General features: G+C 44.7%; 1 protein-coding gene across 1 annotated transcript in view; it reads right to left on the bottom strand.

Annotated features, from left to right (window-relative positions):
• The window catches only part of PEX14 (peroxisomal biogenesis factor 14), a 137,839-nt gene that overhangs the window by 26,952 nt on the left and 94,179 nt on the right, over nt 1–16,708 (bottom strand). Inside the window, exon 4 of the mRNA XM_047791739.1 lies at nt 300–428. Coding sequence (XP_047647695.1) covers nt 300–428 — 129 coding nt within the window. The remainder of the gene's footprint in view (nt 1–299; nt 429–16,708) is intronic.

The raw sequence follows: 16,708 nt of genomic DNA, 5'->3' as shown, positions 1-16,708 counted from the left end.
AAAATGGAAACAGAACCGATAAACACTTTTCCAGATCCTTGCTTGACACCAAAATACCTGAAACCATACAATAAATTCATTTATTCTGGTCCTGTGCCGCTTCTTACACCTTTGTTGCATACTTAAAAGTTGGCCTGGAAGAGGATTCGGGCGTGTCACATTCTTTTGGAAAAACCCAAGCGCCATCTACTCCCAGTTTCTCCCGGCTTGCCGAGTCGGGGAGACGGTAAGCACTGCTCCTGGGCCAGAATCCTGAATCCTAGTCAAGGTTAAAGCAGGAGTTTGAGCAGGTGACTTACTGTATGGCTGCGGAATGAGGTGAGGGGGCTGGACAGGAACCACCTGTGTGGCTGGGCCCAAGGACGCAGGCTCATCGGCAGCCGAGCCTGACTGCTGGAAGGCCACATCAATCTCTTCATCTGTCAGCCCTGGGGGAGAAGAGAACATAACTGCAGGTGAGTACCTTTTGCCACTGTCTGTGGCTGCAACAAAATCTTCGTTTGAGAAAAGACCTTAGAGTCACAGAATGCCTAGCATCCTGGTTAAGTTGCTTCCCCGATTTCGGATTCTCCAGAACCTCTCTCAGCTGCAATTTAACCTTAAGCGACAGAATATTAGCCTCAACACTGCTTCCAAATGTGGCTCATTCAATTTCCTTAATTTATCCTTGAGTTTATTGCTGCTTTTGAAGTCGCTCCATACTGCAATTCTCCATTCTTCCCCCGAAAACAGATAACATCAACTGCAAATGTGGCTCATTTTAATCTGTAATGGTGTTAAAAAAAGAGGGGAAAAAACTAACAATAATGCATGAAAACAGACAGGGAAACAAAAAACTAATTATTGGGTGAGACGACTAATTAGTCTAGATCGTTTCTGAAGACGGGAATAATTTGCTTTATTTTATGACAAATGCAGAAATAAAAAGAAAAATCAGGACTGACTGTGATTAGTATGAATGGGATATAGAATGTGAAGAAGAAAATAAAACAAGAAAACAGATCAAAACAAGGCCAGACCCAAACTTTCAGATGATTATTACTCCAGCCTATCATAGGCTGCCTATATTGCCTTTGGCTAGTTTTTCTTTTTCCCTTTTTAAAAAAAATCCTCCCGACACTCTACACCACAGTGCGCTGGCTGGGACTGCAGGAAACGGCAGGGCGCCACCTGCAGTGGCTGTGGTACGCGGAGAGGGTATGCCCCTGGAGGAATACGGGGCAGGTGAAACACCGAATGTGAAGACCACATTTCCGGGGGTTGCACGGCTGGACTACTTCAACAGGTCTGAGGCAGACTGGGGACGCCGGCTCTGTGGCGAGGGCACTGACCAATCGGAACAGAGAGTGGCACACGGGTGTGAGAAAGACGTTTCCACAGGGCAGCTCGGGACGCGGACGTGTGCTCAAAAGTGCTCTAGCTGCTGAGAGTGGGAGGTCACTGCTGGTCTGCAAAAGAGCACTCTGGCCGGCCTGCGCTGTTCTGGGAATCCCAACATGCAGTCCAGCCGCAGCGCAGAGCTTTTAAACTGGAGCCGAGAGCGTTTCCACATCTGGTCAGCAGCTCTCCATTAGAGGCCCACGGCACGGCCTATCTGCCCCTGGGGGTAGATGAAGTACAGGAGGTTCTGAGGATCAGCATCTTCCAAAGCCTGGTGCCTCGCGCTCCGTGCCAGGGGGCTAATAGACGAGCACATTAATGCGCTAAAGCACAGCTCTGCCCTGCACCATCCCGGCGCGCGAGCCCGTTGCAGCCGTCCCTCCAACTTCTCACGCCCTACCCAGGCGGCCAAGGGAGAGGCCCTAAGTATTCCAAACGCCCGGGCCTTCCTTCTCGGCTCTGCACTGAGCAGTGGGGGGTCTATCCCCAGTTAACACGGCCTCTCTTTCCCCCTTCCCCCCCTGCATGCAGGGGAGCCAGCCAGGGACGGGCAAGGCCCCTCGTGAGCTCTGAGTGCTGCTGGGCTGGCCCTGAGGGAGCGCGCCATCCTCTCGACAGACCGACCACGACACCGGGACAGACGAAAGGCTGGCGGGGTGCAAAGAGGATCATTTTCTGGCACCTGGCACCTCAAACGCAGAAGCCAAGTTTGAGTACCAGGGATGGTCTTCCTCCCTAAGCTCCAGCTTGCTTCCCAAGGCCTGCTTTGCTGCGACCTCACCTCCCAGAAACAGCGGCAGCACACAGACGAGCCGGGCAAAACCAGAGAACACGCTGCCCCGGGCGAGCAGCTCTCGGGCTCCAGCCTGGGCACGGACCACCAGTCACTTCTAGGTAGGAAGGGGGACCCCTCTCGGAGTTCTAGTAGGAAACCCACTGTTTTAACTAGTCATAATCAGCCGCTAGAGAAGACAGCAGCACGGGCGACCTCAGCACAAGCTGATGGTCACTGGTACACTATGGAATTCTATAAACCTGGTGGTTCGTGTGCCTTGTCAGCCGCTGGCTGCAAATGAGGATAATTTTCCCAAAAGGAGCATTCAGTTGCATTCTCATTTTCCCTTTTGGCTCTTTCAAATATAAACAAGTACTATAATGTTTAACGCTGGGGAAATATACCGTAAGTTACAGGCTGTGCTGTGGCCCTGAGAGCTGGCACTGGTTAAAGGGACAGGACTCCCTGGCCATTGTTCTGCCCTCTGGCCCTGAGCTTTTACGAAGCCTATTTTCCTAATAAAACATGTTCCTTGCATTATTGCAGCCGAGCCCACTCGCGAGGCCGCGGTTTAAAGGGCATCAGCACTTCCTTCCAAGCTCTTGCTTTACAGAGACCTTATCATTTGATGCTCTAAATTTACATTGGCTGGAATTCTGATAGCCCTAGTTCTCCGAGAGTCGGGATGCTGATTTAGTTACAGAAAATGAATCATTTTTCTTCTTTTTTAAAAAACAAGCATTTTAACGATCTCATCAAATAATATAATTTCAGGGCTGGGCCATTATCCCAGCCATTACCCTTACTTAACAGATAAACACACACACACACTCACACACACACACACACACTGAGGTCCAAGGAGGGTGAAAAATATGCCTCAAACATAGGAGTAAAAGCATGGTGATGCCAGATGAAGCCCCAGGCTCTCCATCTCCAGCCTGGTGACTTCCCATGCTAGCACAGAAACCCACTCTTTTAACCAGTCATAATCAGCAGCGAGAGAAGACGGCGGCACGGGCGACCTCCCATGCTAGCACAGAGTTACAACACATCAAGTGGCAGAGTCCAAAATGACGTCTTAAGTCTGCAATCGTGTTTTAAAAAAAAAAAAAATTAGGATTAACTTGTCTTCCTCCACCCCCACCACCAGCACCCCACCCTCAGGTAAGAGTCAAGGGACGTTGTCTGGGGGCTACGCCAAACCAACCCAGGAACTTCATGACTGGGGTCCTATTTGACACTTGAAGACTTTTTGAATGGCACCTCGTCTCCTTCTAATACTCTCATCAAATGAACCCCAAGGCCTCTCATAGATGGGTGCCTTCGCCTCTCTCAGCGGCCTTCTCCTCTGGAGGGTCCCCAGCTTAGCGAAGATCAATGCCACAAGAAGCAAGTGACTCACCGGGACTCACAGAGACTGAGATGGGGTCAGAAAACAACCGTCACCTACCCTGTCACCAGCTCCCAGCACTCAGGGGACCCTGCCTTTAGGGCTGGGGTGCTGCCCTGGGGCCCACACAGAAGACATCCGGCTTCCCGCCCACCCCCACGGAGGTAAAGAGTGGCGAGCTTAGACTGAGACCTTGCAGAATCCAAAAGGTTAAAAGGAATAATAAAGGAAACTGCCAATTGTAGGTGAATTATATTTGGCTCTGAAAGCTGAGGCGCAGGCTATATTATAAAAGGCATCTCTTTGCGTTGTTTACCATCACCCTGACTAATGCAGACCTTTTTTTTTTTTTGTTTTAAATAATCTCATGCAAATTAGACACACACACTTCCTTCCAGTTGATTGCTATCTGCAAGGAATAATCTAACCGCAGAGGGACCGAGCAAGGACTGTGCAGAGGCAGAGACGGGAGGAAAGGGTGTCCCCGGCCTGTCAGGCAAACCTCCTCCCTCTCCTCCCTGCCCCAAGTCGCCCTGTAGCTGCTGCCTTTGGAAGAATCAGCCAATTTTGATAACGCCCCAAATTTTCCTTTAGTTGGACTGTCAAACCGCACGATCTGACATCACCGGCACTTTGCATTTAGATGCTCTCTGTGACTTCACCTCCACGACTTGGCGATTCCAGGAGCTACCAGCCCCTCTCCCGGTCTGTGATGCTGACAATCCAACTACATTATTGACAGAGAGCAAATCTCAAAAAGTCCTGCTCAGTTAGGTATTCCATCCCCCGCCCCCCAGCTTTAGTCAAGAGGGGGAGCAAGGGACGAGGGGACTTGTCCAAGGTGAGCTGGCGGAACAGGACGCCTGCCTCTGAGAGGGAGAGAGCACCGGTTCACCGTGAACACCACGGCTGCCTGATCCGTAAAACCGGCCGACCTCTAGTTCCCTCGGTTCTCCGGAATCTCCTCCCCCAAAACAGTTCCCTTTGCCAGGAAACTGCCTCTGCATAGACGATGGGCCAAAGACTTGTTCCCAACACGTTCTCCAGGGTGGGATTCTTTTAAAAGAACAGAACACGTGAGCTACATTCTATTGATCAATAAAGCCCATGTTACTGCAGCTGACGTGAACAGCCCTGGGGCTGCCTCACCTGCTTGTTTTTCACCCTTAGCAGAGAAACAAAATTGTTTTCTTTTTCTATGGATTTCTATTAAAATGCAAACAAAATGAAACCAGTTTACTCTGTGAGCTGCAGCCTACTGGCTCCCAGAGCCACTGGGTTCTTTCCCAGCTCAAACAAAACCAGGCACTGGGAAGGGCCGACCTTTCTGTAGGACAGACTGTGCACGGGCTTCTCAGAATCAGGAAGTTCAATGCTGTCCCTCATCCCCGCTGACCGCTGGGCACAGCCACGGGGCCCGGCTCTAGGCAGCCCAAGCAGAAAGACAGATGACAGCAGACAGCAGTGTTCTCTGCATCCTGCAGGTCAAACCACCACTGGGACAGCAAGGTTAGGAATGGTTTGGAAATAAGAAAGGTGATGAATGCCTGACAGCACCTTCCAGCCCAGTCCGAGGTTTATAACAAAAATGCAGAGTCTGACGGGGATTAGGGAAGCGGGCCAGAGGGCCCAGGGCAACGGGCAGCAGTTGTGGGCTGGCCACTCAAGCCATCTTCCTCCCCCATCACAGTCCCTCTATTTACAGGACTTGGGAGATTCATCTGGGACGCAGGGAGACGGGGCAGGGGTCACCTCTCTTGGAACACAACTAGTTATCTACCCATGCACACGCTGGCGGGAGATGAGGCAGAGAAGACAGCTGGCTAAAAATACTCCCCAAATTAAAAGAAAAATCAACTCTCTCAGAAAAGGTTAGGGGAGGGAGAAAGGGAAAAAAGTATTTTTATTTTATCAATATTTCGTTGGAACAGTGGAGTACAATAAGGACTCTCACAGCCTCTAAAAGTCGTTGGATGACCTGTAGACCCCTATTTCCCAGTGCCTTGTATAAAATTGAATTTTTTAAACATAAATTACACGTAATGACGACACTGTAAAAACTAACAGTAATGGAAAGCTGTGCTGTATTTCATTAGCCTGTATTATTCCGTGCCACCTGATCCAGCCGGGCCTTGTTTATGAGTTAGTGTGTTAGCAGATGCCGATGGAAGCATTTGCTTCGACCTTGCTCTTCTCATTGGGGCATGAAATTACGACGGCAGCACCTTGATATTACAGCCATAAATACAGTAAACTGCAAATTTAAGCCAACGGCTCCTATTGTCTCTGAACATAAAGCTGATCGGTATTTATTTAAAAAGGAGAACAAAAAAAATATTATATATCACCTTGTTTATGGGGCCTCCCCCACCCACTTTCTTACCCCCTCCCCCAGCCCCCCAACCTGTCTAATTCACTTGGTTAAAATATTAAGCAAATACGCCAAACGCTTTCTTCTCTGCTGATTAACTATTCCCAAGTAGCAAAAACAGTTTCTGAGAAAACTACTTCCAAATATCATGACCCTGACCGAAAGAGTTTTTATAAAAACTGATCCGATGCTGGGGCTGGTTCCCACCACCTTGATACTGATATGTAAATTCAAGAACAAGACGCGACACTCTCCCTTCTCCTTAAATGAGCAAAGTTCCAACAACAGGAGAAAAAGTTGCTGATGGTGCCCTGAAATTGAATGTCCTCTCAGTATCCTAAAAATCATTAGGCAGAAATGCTATTTCAAAAAGCAGCAAAACACTGACTCCTGCTACCTTAGGAAAGAGAGAGAGATATCTAACCAAGAATATAATTCTCAACACAGAGAGCCGGGGACCACTCATTAAAACTTGCACCAGTCCCCTCCTTATCCCAGTGAACCATAAAGACAATATATCCTTTAAATACATTAAATGTGCAAGAAAAATAAACACAAAGACAAAAGGACACTGGATCACCCAGCCACGTCTCCGAGTATAAATCACTGAGTAAAAAGCCAGTGCGAAATGCACCGCACTGCTAGCTCGGAGCCTGAGGGAGCCGGCAGGCGTGGTCCACTTATCAGAGAAGGCGGCTCTGCCTTTTTAATGTCAGGGAGAGGATCTCTGTGCCGCTCAGAGGGGCAGAAGAGAGATGTAAAAACTCAGCCAAGTCCAAGTTCAGAGGTTTCAAGGGGTTAGTGATGAAACCGACAGCAGGTCAGCAGGCAAGCTCGGCAGCCACCACCAGTGAAGCATGCAGAAGGACCAATTTAGCAGTGAACTACATGCGAGTTTCAGGGAGTGGCTTAATTCCACATCTGACAGGCTAGGGTCACAGGCGCTAGTGCCAGGTGCTATTGATGACACAGTCAAATCAACCAAGACCAAAAGTTCTTGCACATCTACTTCCGACACCTTACTCTACACGGCAGACGGGCTCCCTCAGAGCCTTAAATTATTTCAGCCACACCAGTCGCTGAGCTTTAGCTCCTTCCGCATAAGGAGGAAACTTCCCTATAAAATTTATTGAGCTCCTCTGGGGAGTAGTATAACTGGTGAACAAGACAGAAGTGAGCTGCCCCTCCGTGTAACACAAATTGAGATCTCTCACATGAAAGACTGGGAGGGTTTCCAATCAGCATCTTTGGTGTCTATTTTTAGATCTATAGTCTGAAAGGGTTGCCTTTTCTCCTTTTAATCCCTCTCTGCTAAATTAAAAACAAAAAGAGGAGTCACTTCCCACATTTGATCATCAATTCCAAACCACAACAAATATTGCTGCCGGCTATCCAGATAGCCGTGTCTAACCCTGCAAGTAGGTCCTCGGCAACAGGCTGGGACGTCAGCCCTTCCCACAGCGCAGTGAACAAGGCCCGGGAAAGGAACTGGGGCTAAAAGACTGGGGAGCACGATAATCAGGAATCGCTGCTACTTAAATGCCAAAGGCCAGGGAAGCCACACGTGTGTTTGCGCTTATGTGGAAAAGCCAAGTTAATAAACACCATCAACTAGACCTGAATCTCGCTCCTTTTAGAAGAGGCAGTGCCGTTTGTTTTGAAAGAAAGAAAAGAAAAGAAAAGAAAACCTTTGACAACCAAAGCAATCCAGATCTGGGAGAAAAGGTGGAGTTCATCTAGTCTGTCTCCTCTTCTTTTTCTTTTCTTCTGTTTCACGGATCAAGAAGAAAGACCCTGGGGAGGGACAGTGGCTTCCTCACAGCCAGAGTGAGCCCCAGCGGCAGAAGCGGACTTTCAGCCAGCACAGGCTCCTTTTCCGGCACAGGGGCCTGACATGCCTGCTCCCCACTCTGCCGCCCGACACACTCAGCACATTTTAAATAAACAAACTTTTAGAACCAACCACCTTGAAAATAAAGAAAAACAAACAGGGTATAATGGGACACGGAGAGATCTAGGTGAAGGGTACACAGGACTCTGGGTCTTCAAACAGTCGTGTATCTGTACACACACATACAAACACAGCTGTTTAGTTGTGTGCACATGCATAAAATAAAGGCAGACATGAAACAGGTCATGCTGGTCACAGACGGACAAGACACCATCAGCTGGGGACAGAGACGGAAGGCAGGCTGTTTTCACTGCATATCCTTACAGACTCTGTTCCAGGTGGCTATATTTCTGATCAAAAGAATAAATTAATTTTTAAGAACAATGAAAATATGTGGGGGGGGACCCTTAGTTGTTAACAAAATCACTGAGAAAGGTTATCCCCATTTTCTGGGAGAGAAAAACCAAGACAGGAAAAGGGACAGAGATACGCCCAGGAGCTGGGGTTAGAATGACATCCGCAATATCAAATTTCTTGCTTAACCCATTGTGGCTGTACCCCCAACAGCCAAGTACAAGGTAGCTTTCTCTTTTTTTAATTGTGTGTGTGTGTTGGGGGGTTGTTTCGTTTTGCTTTTTGCTTTTTAGGGTGGAACCTACAGCATATGGAGGTTCCTAGGCTAGGAGTCGAATTGGAGCTACAGCTGCCGGCCTGCACCGCAGCCACACCAGAGCCGAGCCGCATGTGCAACCTACACCACAGCTCACGGCAACGCCGGATCCTTAACCCACTGAGCAAGGTCAGGGATCGAACCCGCAACCTCATGGTTCCTAGTCAGCTTCGTTTCCGCTGCACCACGACGGAAACTCCTTTAATTGTGTTTTTAAAAGGCAGGCATCTGTTCTATTTTGACACATCCTGGCTGCCCAAATGTTTCTTTCAGCACTAAATATTTGCTTCACCCAATGGAAATATTTCCATCACTGCAACAAAACAAACATTGGCTTTGGAATGGTAGGGACAGCCATACGCTGTTTCATATGGTACTTGCAACGGCCTGACTTGGGAAACCCCTACTGTAGGACGCAAACCAAGGTGGAGAGGTTTGTTCCTTAAAGAAAACCCTCTCGCAAGAGTCCCACGCACCGAGGCACACTCCGTCGCTTCGCTGAATCCTACAAAAGTTCAGCGTTCATGTGAGGTTTTCTTTTATATCTTCAATCTTAAATATATGGTCAGAAGGTTTAGTCTTTGGCCTTCAACTTACTTCTGTAAGTTTTACATGATCGTGCAGCTATGAGGATTTTTTTTGAAGTCTTCAGAGTAATCTGATATGAACACATTAAAACATGTTATGTTCTAATAGGTCAATGCGTTATTTTGTCACCACCCATTTGTGTAGCTCAAATGAACGTGGTATTGGTTGCTACTGTCAACATTATTAGTGTGGAGATAAATATTAAGTACTCAACCATGTCTGTAAATATTTGAGTGCTTATTCTGCTAGGCCATGCGAGAGAAAAGACCTCATCTTCCCTACCTGTTAAATGGCAGCCTCCCTCTTCCCCGCAATTTCTTAAATATTGGATGAGTATTTTGTCTATCTTCTATCTACCACATAATACATGTAACCCTGTAATATATACATACATGATAATATATACAGATACATATCTATTGGTTAAAATAGCACAACTACTAGAGAAAACATGGAAACAAAGAAAAGCATGGAGAAAACTTAAAAATCATTATTTCCACTCTCCACTCAGCATAACAGCCAAAATCGACTAAACCCAAGAGTCAAAGCATTTTAGGAGCTTTTACATTTTCACTCTTTGGACCCCAAGACTGCCCTGTGCAGGGCTGTGGAGGTGCCCAGCTCCAGGGCTCCACGTCCCTGTGTTTGTGGCACCTTGTGGGCCCATGTAGCTCAGAGCCCAGGCGGCCACAGGTGAGCGGTACTTTACTGTCCCTATTTCACACATGAGGAAGCGAGGCACACAGACAGCAAGCTGCATCTCAAAGTCAGGCTTCAGAACACAGGCTCTTCCTCGTGACTCCACCGGGCACAAGGGGAAACAGTTCAGGCCTCTGTTCAGGTTGAAAGGGACAATGACATCCCTGGCTTCGAGCACAGCATTCAAATGTGCCGGTGAAGTTACTAAGATTGACTTTTTCCCTATTCTGACTTTTTTTGCACAAGAACACTCTTGCAAACGGACAATTTCTGGAAGACAATTCAGCACTCTCAAGAGTATTTAAAAATATTCCATACCCTCTGATGACAATTTTACTTCTCAGAAACAATAAAATAACATAGTGTAAGACTAACATACAAAGGTAGCTCATCACCATATTTAAACATAAAAATTTAAACAACGTAAATGTCCAAAGAGGAATGATTAGGCAAATTATGAAATACTTGAGCAATGTAACATTATTCAAGTGTTCACAGTCATATGAACAATTTTTGATGGCATGAGAAAATGCTTTTGATACATTAAGACATAAAAAGCAGATGTTATAGTCATAGCATGATCTCAATTACATTTTTAAAAAGCAAAAGGAAGCAGAGTTGCCTCACTTTTAACTAAATCTGAATTCAACTTATACACATTCAGAAGGAAAGAGAGAAGGAAAAATTACACTATAAACAGTAGAGGGGGGCCCACCCTTTCACTCAACGAGTGTTTTGTCTCCGAGTGAGCGTGACACAGGAGGTCTGAATTTACTGTCTGCTCATCAGCTCGTTCCCACACCCTGGCAGGCTGAGCACCCTGCTGCAGGGTATTTTCCCCCATACATCTTGGCACCCTTCTGCAAAGCCAACCGTGTCATGTGGTGTTAAACCAAGGATCTGTTTCACTGTGAAGGAAAACGTGGCTTTGTTGCACTTACTGGAAGGTAATACACTAGTCTCCTGCATCCTCTCTTTCCAAGGAATTCTGAACAATGACTTTAAACACTAATGTTTAATAGATATATCCCCATAGTACAACTCTGTATTCTAGAGATATCAGAAGGTATACTGCAAAAAATCAGGTCTCCCTCCCATGCCTGCTACAGGCCACCTAGTTCTATCTTCCAGAGGCCACCACTGCCACCAGTTTTTCACGCACCTTCTAAAGGTACTCTATGCATATGAAAGTGCTTTCAAATATTCATGTATATATGAATATATGTATGGATACAGCTCCAGTTCAACCCCAGGCTGTCCTACACCACAGCCGCAGCAACAAGGGATCCGATCTGTGTCTGTGACCTACACCAGGGATCACGGCAACGCGGGATCCCCAACCCCCTGAGCAAGGCCAGGGATCGAACATGCGTCCTCATGGATACTAGTCGGGTTCGTTAACCACTGAGCCATGACGAGAACTCCCATATATTCATGTATTTTATACAATTCATACATGGGTGTGTGTATACATACACATTTCTAATACAAGTAATAACATGGTATAAATACTACTCGATTCCTTGCTATTTTTACTTACTGTATCCTACAGAGCCCTTCTTACTCTACTTAACAGCTATAAGGGATTCCATCACATGGATGATCGTAATTCCGCATGGCTCCCACTGAACTTTTACTGTTACAAACAAAGCGCCAGTACTAAGTCTCGTACGTGCCATTAGTACATATGCAAGTTTGTCCCTGGAAGTAGACTCAGAAATGTGCAATTTTATTTTGATAGATATTGACAAACTACCCTTCTTAGAGGTTATTTCCACTTATATCCCATCAGTGTGTGCATGTCTATTTCCCGCAACTCTGCCTACGTGATTTTATCAAGCTTTTTCTCTCTGTCATTCTGAAAGGTAAAAAAGATCTCGTAGTTTTCTGGGGGTTTTTTTTCCATTGTAGTTTCAAGTAAACATTTCTTCCTTCCTTTCTTTTTTTTTTTTTTTTTGGCTGCATCTGCAACATGTGGAAGTTCCTGGGCCAGGGATCAAACCTGCGCCCCATAGGTGCGGTCTGCACCACAGCTGCAGCAATGTTGGATCCTTAACCAGCTGCGCCACAAGGGAACTTCCTAAGTAAACACCTCTTGGTGTTCTATATACATACAGAAAAGCATGCAAAGGTTAATGAATTTTCACACAGAAAAACACCATGTAACAACCACTCAGATCAAAACTAGAACAGCTTCAGGTGTGTCCCTCCTGTTCCTTCCCAGTTGCACCTAATACCCCAGATTAAGTTCGCTTAGTTTTGAACGTTCTATATAAATGGAATAATGCAGGAAGCATTCTTTTACAAAGGGTTCCTTTCACTCAGCATTAGGCTTGAGAGAGTCACCCACGCTGTTGCACTACTATAGAGTACTCTTACATAGCATGAGAGTGAACCACAGTTCGTCTATTTGTTTCCAGGTTTGAAAACACTATAATTAGGGCTGCCATTGAGATCCTTATACATACATTTTAGAGGGGAACTGCTGGGTTGTAGTGTTGTCAGTTTCAATGGGTACTGCCAACATCTTCCAACGTGGCTACACTGACTCACGCCAAGAGCACATACACCACCAAAGCTCTCGGTTTTTTCAACTCTGGTGGGTGTAAAGTATTATCTCATCCTGATTTTAATTTGTGTTTCTTTGCATTTGTTGACTAATGAGGTTGAACATCTTTTTGTATACTTACTGTCTTCATTGGGCTTAGTGTCTTTTACACACATGTATGCATATATGACATATATAACTAATTATATAGCTGTATACAAATACATAATATCTATATACAACTAATTGTGTGGTTATATAGAAACATTAGTTAATTATATAGACTTCTGGAAGTAGACTCAGAAATGTGCAATTTTAATTTTGATAGATATTCACAAACTGCCCTTCTTAGAGGTTATTTCCGCTAAGTTACATAATGCATATAACATGGAATATAGAAATATACATATGGGAAGTTTGTTAAGTGTGTTGGTAGAATCTCGACTGCTCTGTCTGTACTACCAAGTATTGAGGATGATGTTTTAAAATCTTCCATTATGAAATGATAATTTTGTCTAGTTCTCCTTTCAGTTCTGTCCACTTTTGCTTTGTGTGTATTGAAACTATGTTACTAGGTATGCACAAACTTAGAAATGTCAAATTCTCCTGGTGACTGTACTGTTCTGGAATTTACTTCTCACTCCAGTTTAAGTCTATCAAGTCTGATATTAGTACCAGATTTCTTTTGGTTAATGTTTGCACGGTATCTTTTTCCATCACTTTAATCCCTTGTCTTTTCATTACAGGTGTGTTTAATATAAGCAGCATTGAATGGGGCTTAGTTTTGTTGGGTTTTTTTTAACCCCATCTTAACAAACTGCTTCTTCTTCTTCTTCTTTTTTTTTTTTTTTTTTTTTTTTTTGCTTTTTAGGGCCACACCAGTGGCATATGGAAGTTTCCAGGATAGGAGCTACAGCTGCCGGTCTACCCGACAGCCACAGCAACATGGGATCCAAGCCATGTCTGCGACCTACAAACACCACAGCTCACGGCAACGCTGGATCGCCAACCCACTGAGCAAGGCCAGGGATTAAACCCGTGTCCCCATGGATACTAGTCAGATTCGTTTCCTCTGCACTCTCTTTCACTTTTAAAAAGTGTTCTACTGTGGGAGTTCCTGTCGTGGCTCAGCAGTTAACGAACCCGACTAGCATCCATGAGGACGAGGGTTCCATCCCTGGCCTCGCTCAGTGGGTTAAGGATCCGGCGTTGTCCTGAGCTGTAGTGTAGGCCAGTAACTTCAGCTCCAATTTGACCCTTAGCCTGGGAACCTCCATATGCCACAGGTGTAGCCCTAAAAAAACAAAAGACAGAAAGAAAAAAGAAAAGAAAAAAGAAAGTGTTCTACTGCGGAGTAATTTCAGACTTACAGAAAAGGGGTAAAAAATGTAGAAAGAACTCTTTCAACCAGATTCTTCAAATGTTAAATTTATCATCTTGTGCTATTATTTTCTATCCATCTATCTATATATAATTATTTCCCCTGAAGTGTTTGAGACTAAGTCACAGATATGATGCCCCCATTCCCCTAAATATTTCAATATTCATTGCCTGATTTGGGGAGGAGGGGGTTGTCCATGCTTAGTACATAAGCACAGTACAAGCATCAAAAATCAAGAAGTTGATATTGTCAATTTTTTTTTTCCTTTTTTTGGGGTGGTGGGGGGCACACACCCTTGGCATGCATAACTTCCCGGGCCAGGGATCAAACCTGTGCCATGGCAGTGACCCAAGCCACGGGTGACAAGGCTGGATTCTTAACCTGCTGCGCCATCAGGGAACTCCCATCAAATTTATGTCTGCAGCTCAGACCTCTCCTCCAAACTCAATTCACACTAATCCTTGTGTCTACCTGGCTCCTCCACCTGGATGTCTAGTAGCGACCTCAAGGTTAGTATGTCCAACACTGAGCTCCTAATCTTGCTCTACCAAAATGCTGCATTCCTGGTTAATGGTAACTCCAGGCTCCCAGTCACGAGGCCTAAAACCTTGGAGTGATCCTTAATTTCTGCTTCTCTTTCAGACTCCAGATGCAACAAATCAGGATATTCTGTTGGATTTACTTTCAAGTAATATCCAAGGATCTGAGGACTTCTCCCAGCTCTGACTCTGGCTCTCCAACTGTCCATTCTTAATACAGGCAGCCAGGGTGATCTATTAAAGCTTAAGTCAGATTATATCATTCCTTGGTTAAAACCCTCTGATGGTTTCCCATTTTACTAAAAGTAAAACCCAAGTCCTCATGTGGATCAATACCTCTCTATACAAACTCACTTCCTGTCAACGCTGTGACCTTACCGCTCACCGTGACCCATCCTGCCTACACACTGACCTCGTTTCTGTTCCTAGAATCTGCCGGACATGCTCCTTCTTTAGGCTTTTGCACAAGTGGTTCCCTTTTCCCAGAACTCTTTCTGCCCAGAAACCTGCATGGCTTGCTTCCTCATTTTAAGTTTTTGCTCAAATATCACCTTAGTACGACCTTTCCAGAGCATTCCATTTAAAACTGCAAACTTCCAAGAACTCTCTATTGCTCTTGCTCCACTTACATTATGTTCACCTTTTATTCTACTTATTGCTGTCTCCCTTCTTCCCTGATGTTAGAATGTAAGCTCAAGCCACGCAGGGACTGGGGGCTATTTTATGCCCTGCTATATTCCTAGTCCCTAGAAGAGTGCTTGAGTTCTACTGGCACCTGGCAGATGTAGAAGAAAAATAAATAAATAAAAATCCAAGATGCCAAACACATATAAGTAATGCTGCTCATTTTGGGGAGAGCCAGATGGAGCATGGGAAAAACCCAGAGTCCTACCTTCTTTGTTTTTGCTTTTTAGGGCCGCACTTGCAGCACATGAAGGATTCCCAAATTGGAGCTCTAGCTGCCAGCCTACATCGCAGCCACAGCAATGCAGGATTTGAGCTGCGTGTGCAACCTACACCACAGCTCATGGCAACGCCAGATCCTAAACCCACTGAGGCCAGGGACTGAACCCACATCCTCACGGATACTAGTCAGATTCATTTCCGCTGCGCCACGACAGGAACTTCCAGAGTCCTACCTTCTTGATCTCTTATTTGCCCTTGAAGCATCTCTTTAGAACCTCCAAGGAGCCCCAGAGATAAGGGTACAATCTGTTTCCGTATATTCACTCTGTACTAAAGCAAACTTGTTTGTTCTTCAGCCCGTGAGGTGCCCCCCACCCATTTCAGTACCTTTTCCCAGGGCTTCTGGGATGTTGTCAGTTGTTCTGGGTTAACTCTTCCACCACCAGAGCTTCCTCTGATCACCCCAGCCAGAAGCACTTTTCTACAGAGATCGCAACATCTCTATAACATTCCTCTGGTTGTCAAACACAGATACAGATGGCTTTGCAACCTTTCTTTGGTCTTGTATGGTTTTCTAATGTGTCTCAACTTTACTGTCTACCTTATTCATTGCTGTTTCCCTAAAAACCTAAAACACTGACTTGATGTAGGCATTCACTGAATATCTGTTCAGTGTGTGAATAAACATGAATAAAGCTTACTGGTGTTTAATGGACTGCAGATTTTTAATAACTCTAAGATGTATTTGTAACACTTGGTGATAATATTTTTTTTTCTTTCTTTTAGAAAAGTTATTTATCATAAAACTCATTACCACTTTTATCATTAACATTTAACATTATTTTTGAAGTTCTATCCCATGCAATAAGGCAAGACATAAAATTTAAGTGTCTAAGAACTAGAAAGAAGGTCACAAAATAATCGATTGAAGACAATATGATTGTATACCTAGAAAAATCAATTTAACCATAAGAAAGTTTAATGAGATGGCTGGGTACATATTTTTTAAAACTCAGTAGCACTCCTATGCACTAGCAACAAGTAATTAAAAAATAAAATGAAAAGAAATTCCTTTCACAGTAGCAACAAGAACTACGAATAATCTTAAAGTATGTTAGATCTATATAAAGAAAACCTTCCAAAGAGAAATAAAAGAATACTGAAATAAAGGGGAAAGTCTTCTCAAATTAATTTGAAATAAAAATCCCAATTATTTTAAATTTTCTCAAGAGTTGTGAAAGCTTATCTTGCATAACCACATAAGAATGCACAAGTGAGAATAATAAGGAATATTTAGGAGTTCATTCTGTCTCCTCTACTAGATATTTAGATATTCTTCTTTGTGTTTTTTTTTTTTTAACTGGTTGCTCTAGGGATTACAGTATGCACCCTTAATTTATCAGAGTCTACTCGGAATCAGTTATACTACTTTACATATATGTATATATTACACCACTGGAACATGATACATACTACATGTGCCATACTGTATGCATTAATACATTTCATTAAGAATCAACAATTTCATTTACATCCCCTTGTCTTTGTGCTATTGTCTTAATGTTCA

Source organism: Phacochoerus africanus, chromosome 8 (assembly GCF_016906955.1).
Source record: "Phacochoerus africanus isolate WHEZ1 chromosome 8, ROS_Pafr_v1, whole genome shotgun sequence".
Taxonomy (NCBI): domain Eukaryota; kingdom Metazoa; phylum Chordata; class Mammalia; order Artiodactyla; family Suidae; genus Phacochoerus; species Phacochoerus africanus.
This window is presented reverse-complemented; position numbering and strand designations above follow the sequence as displayed.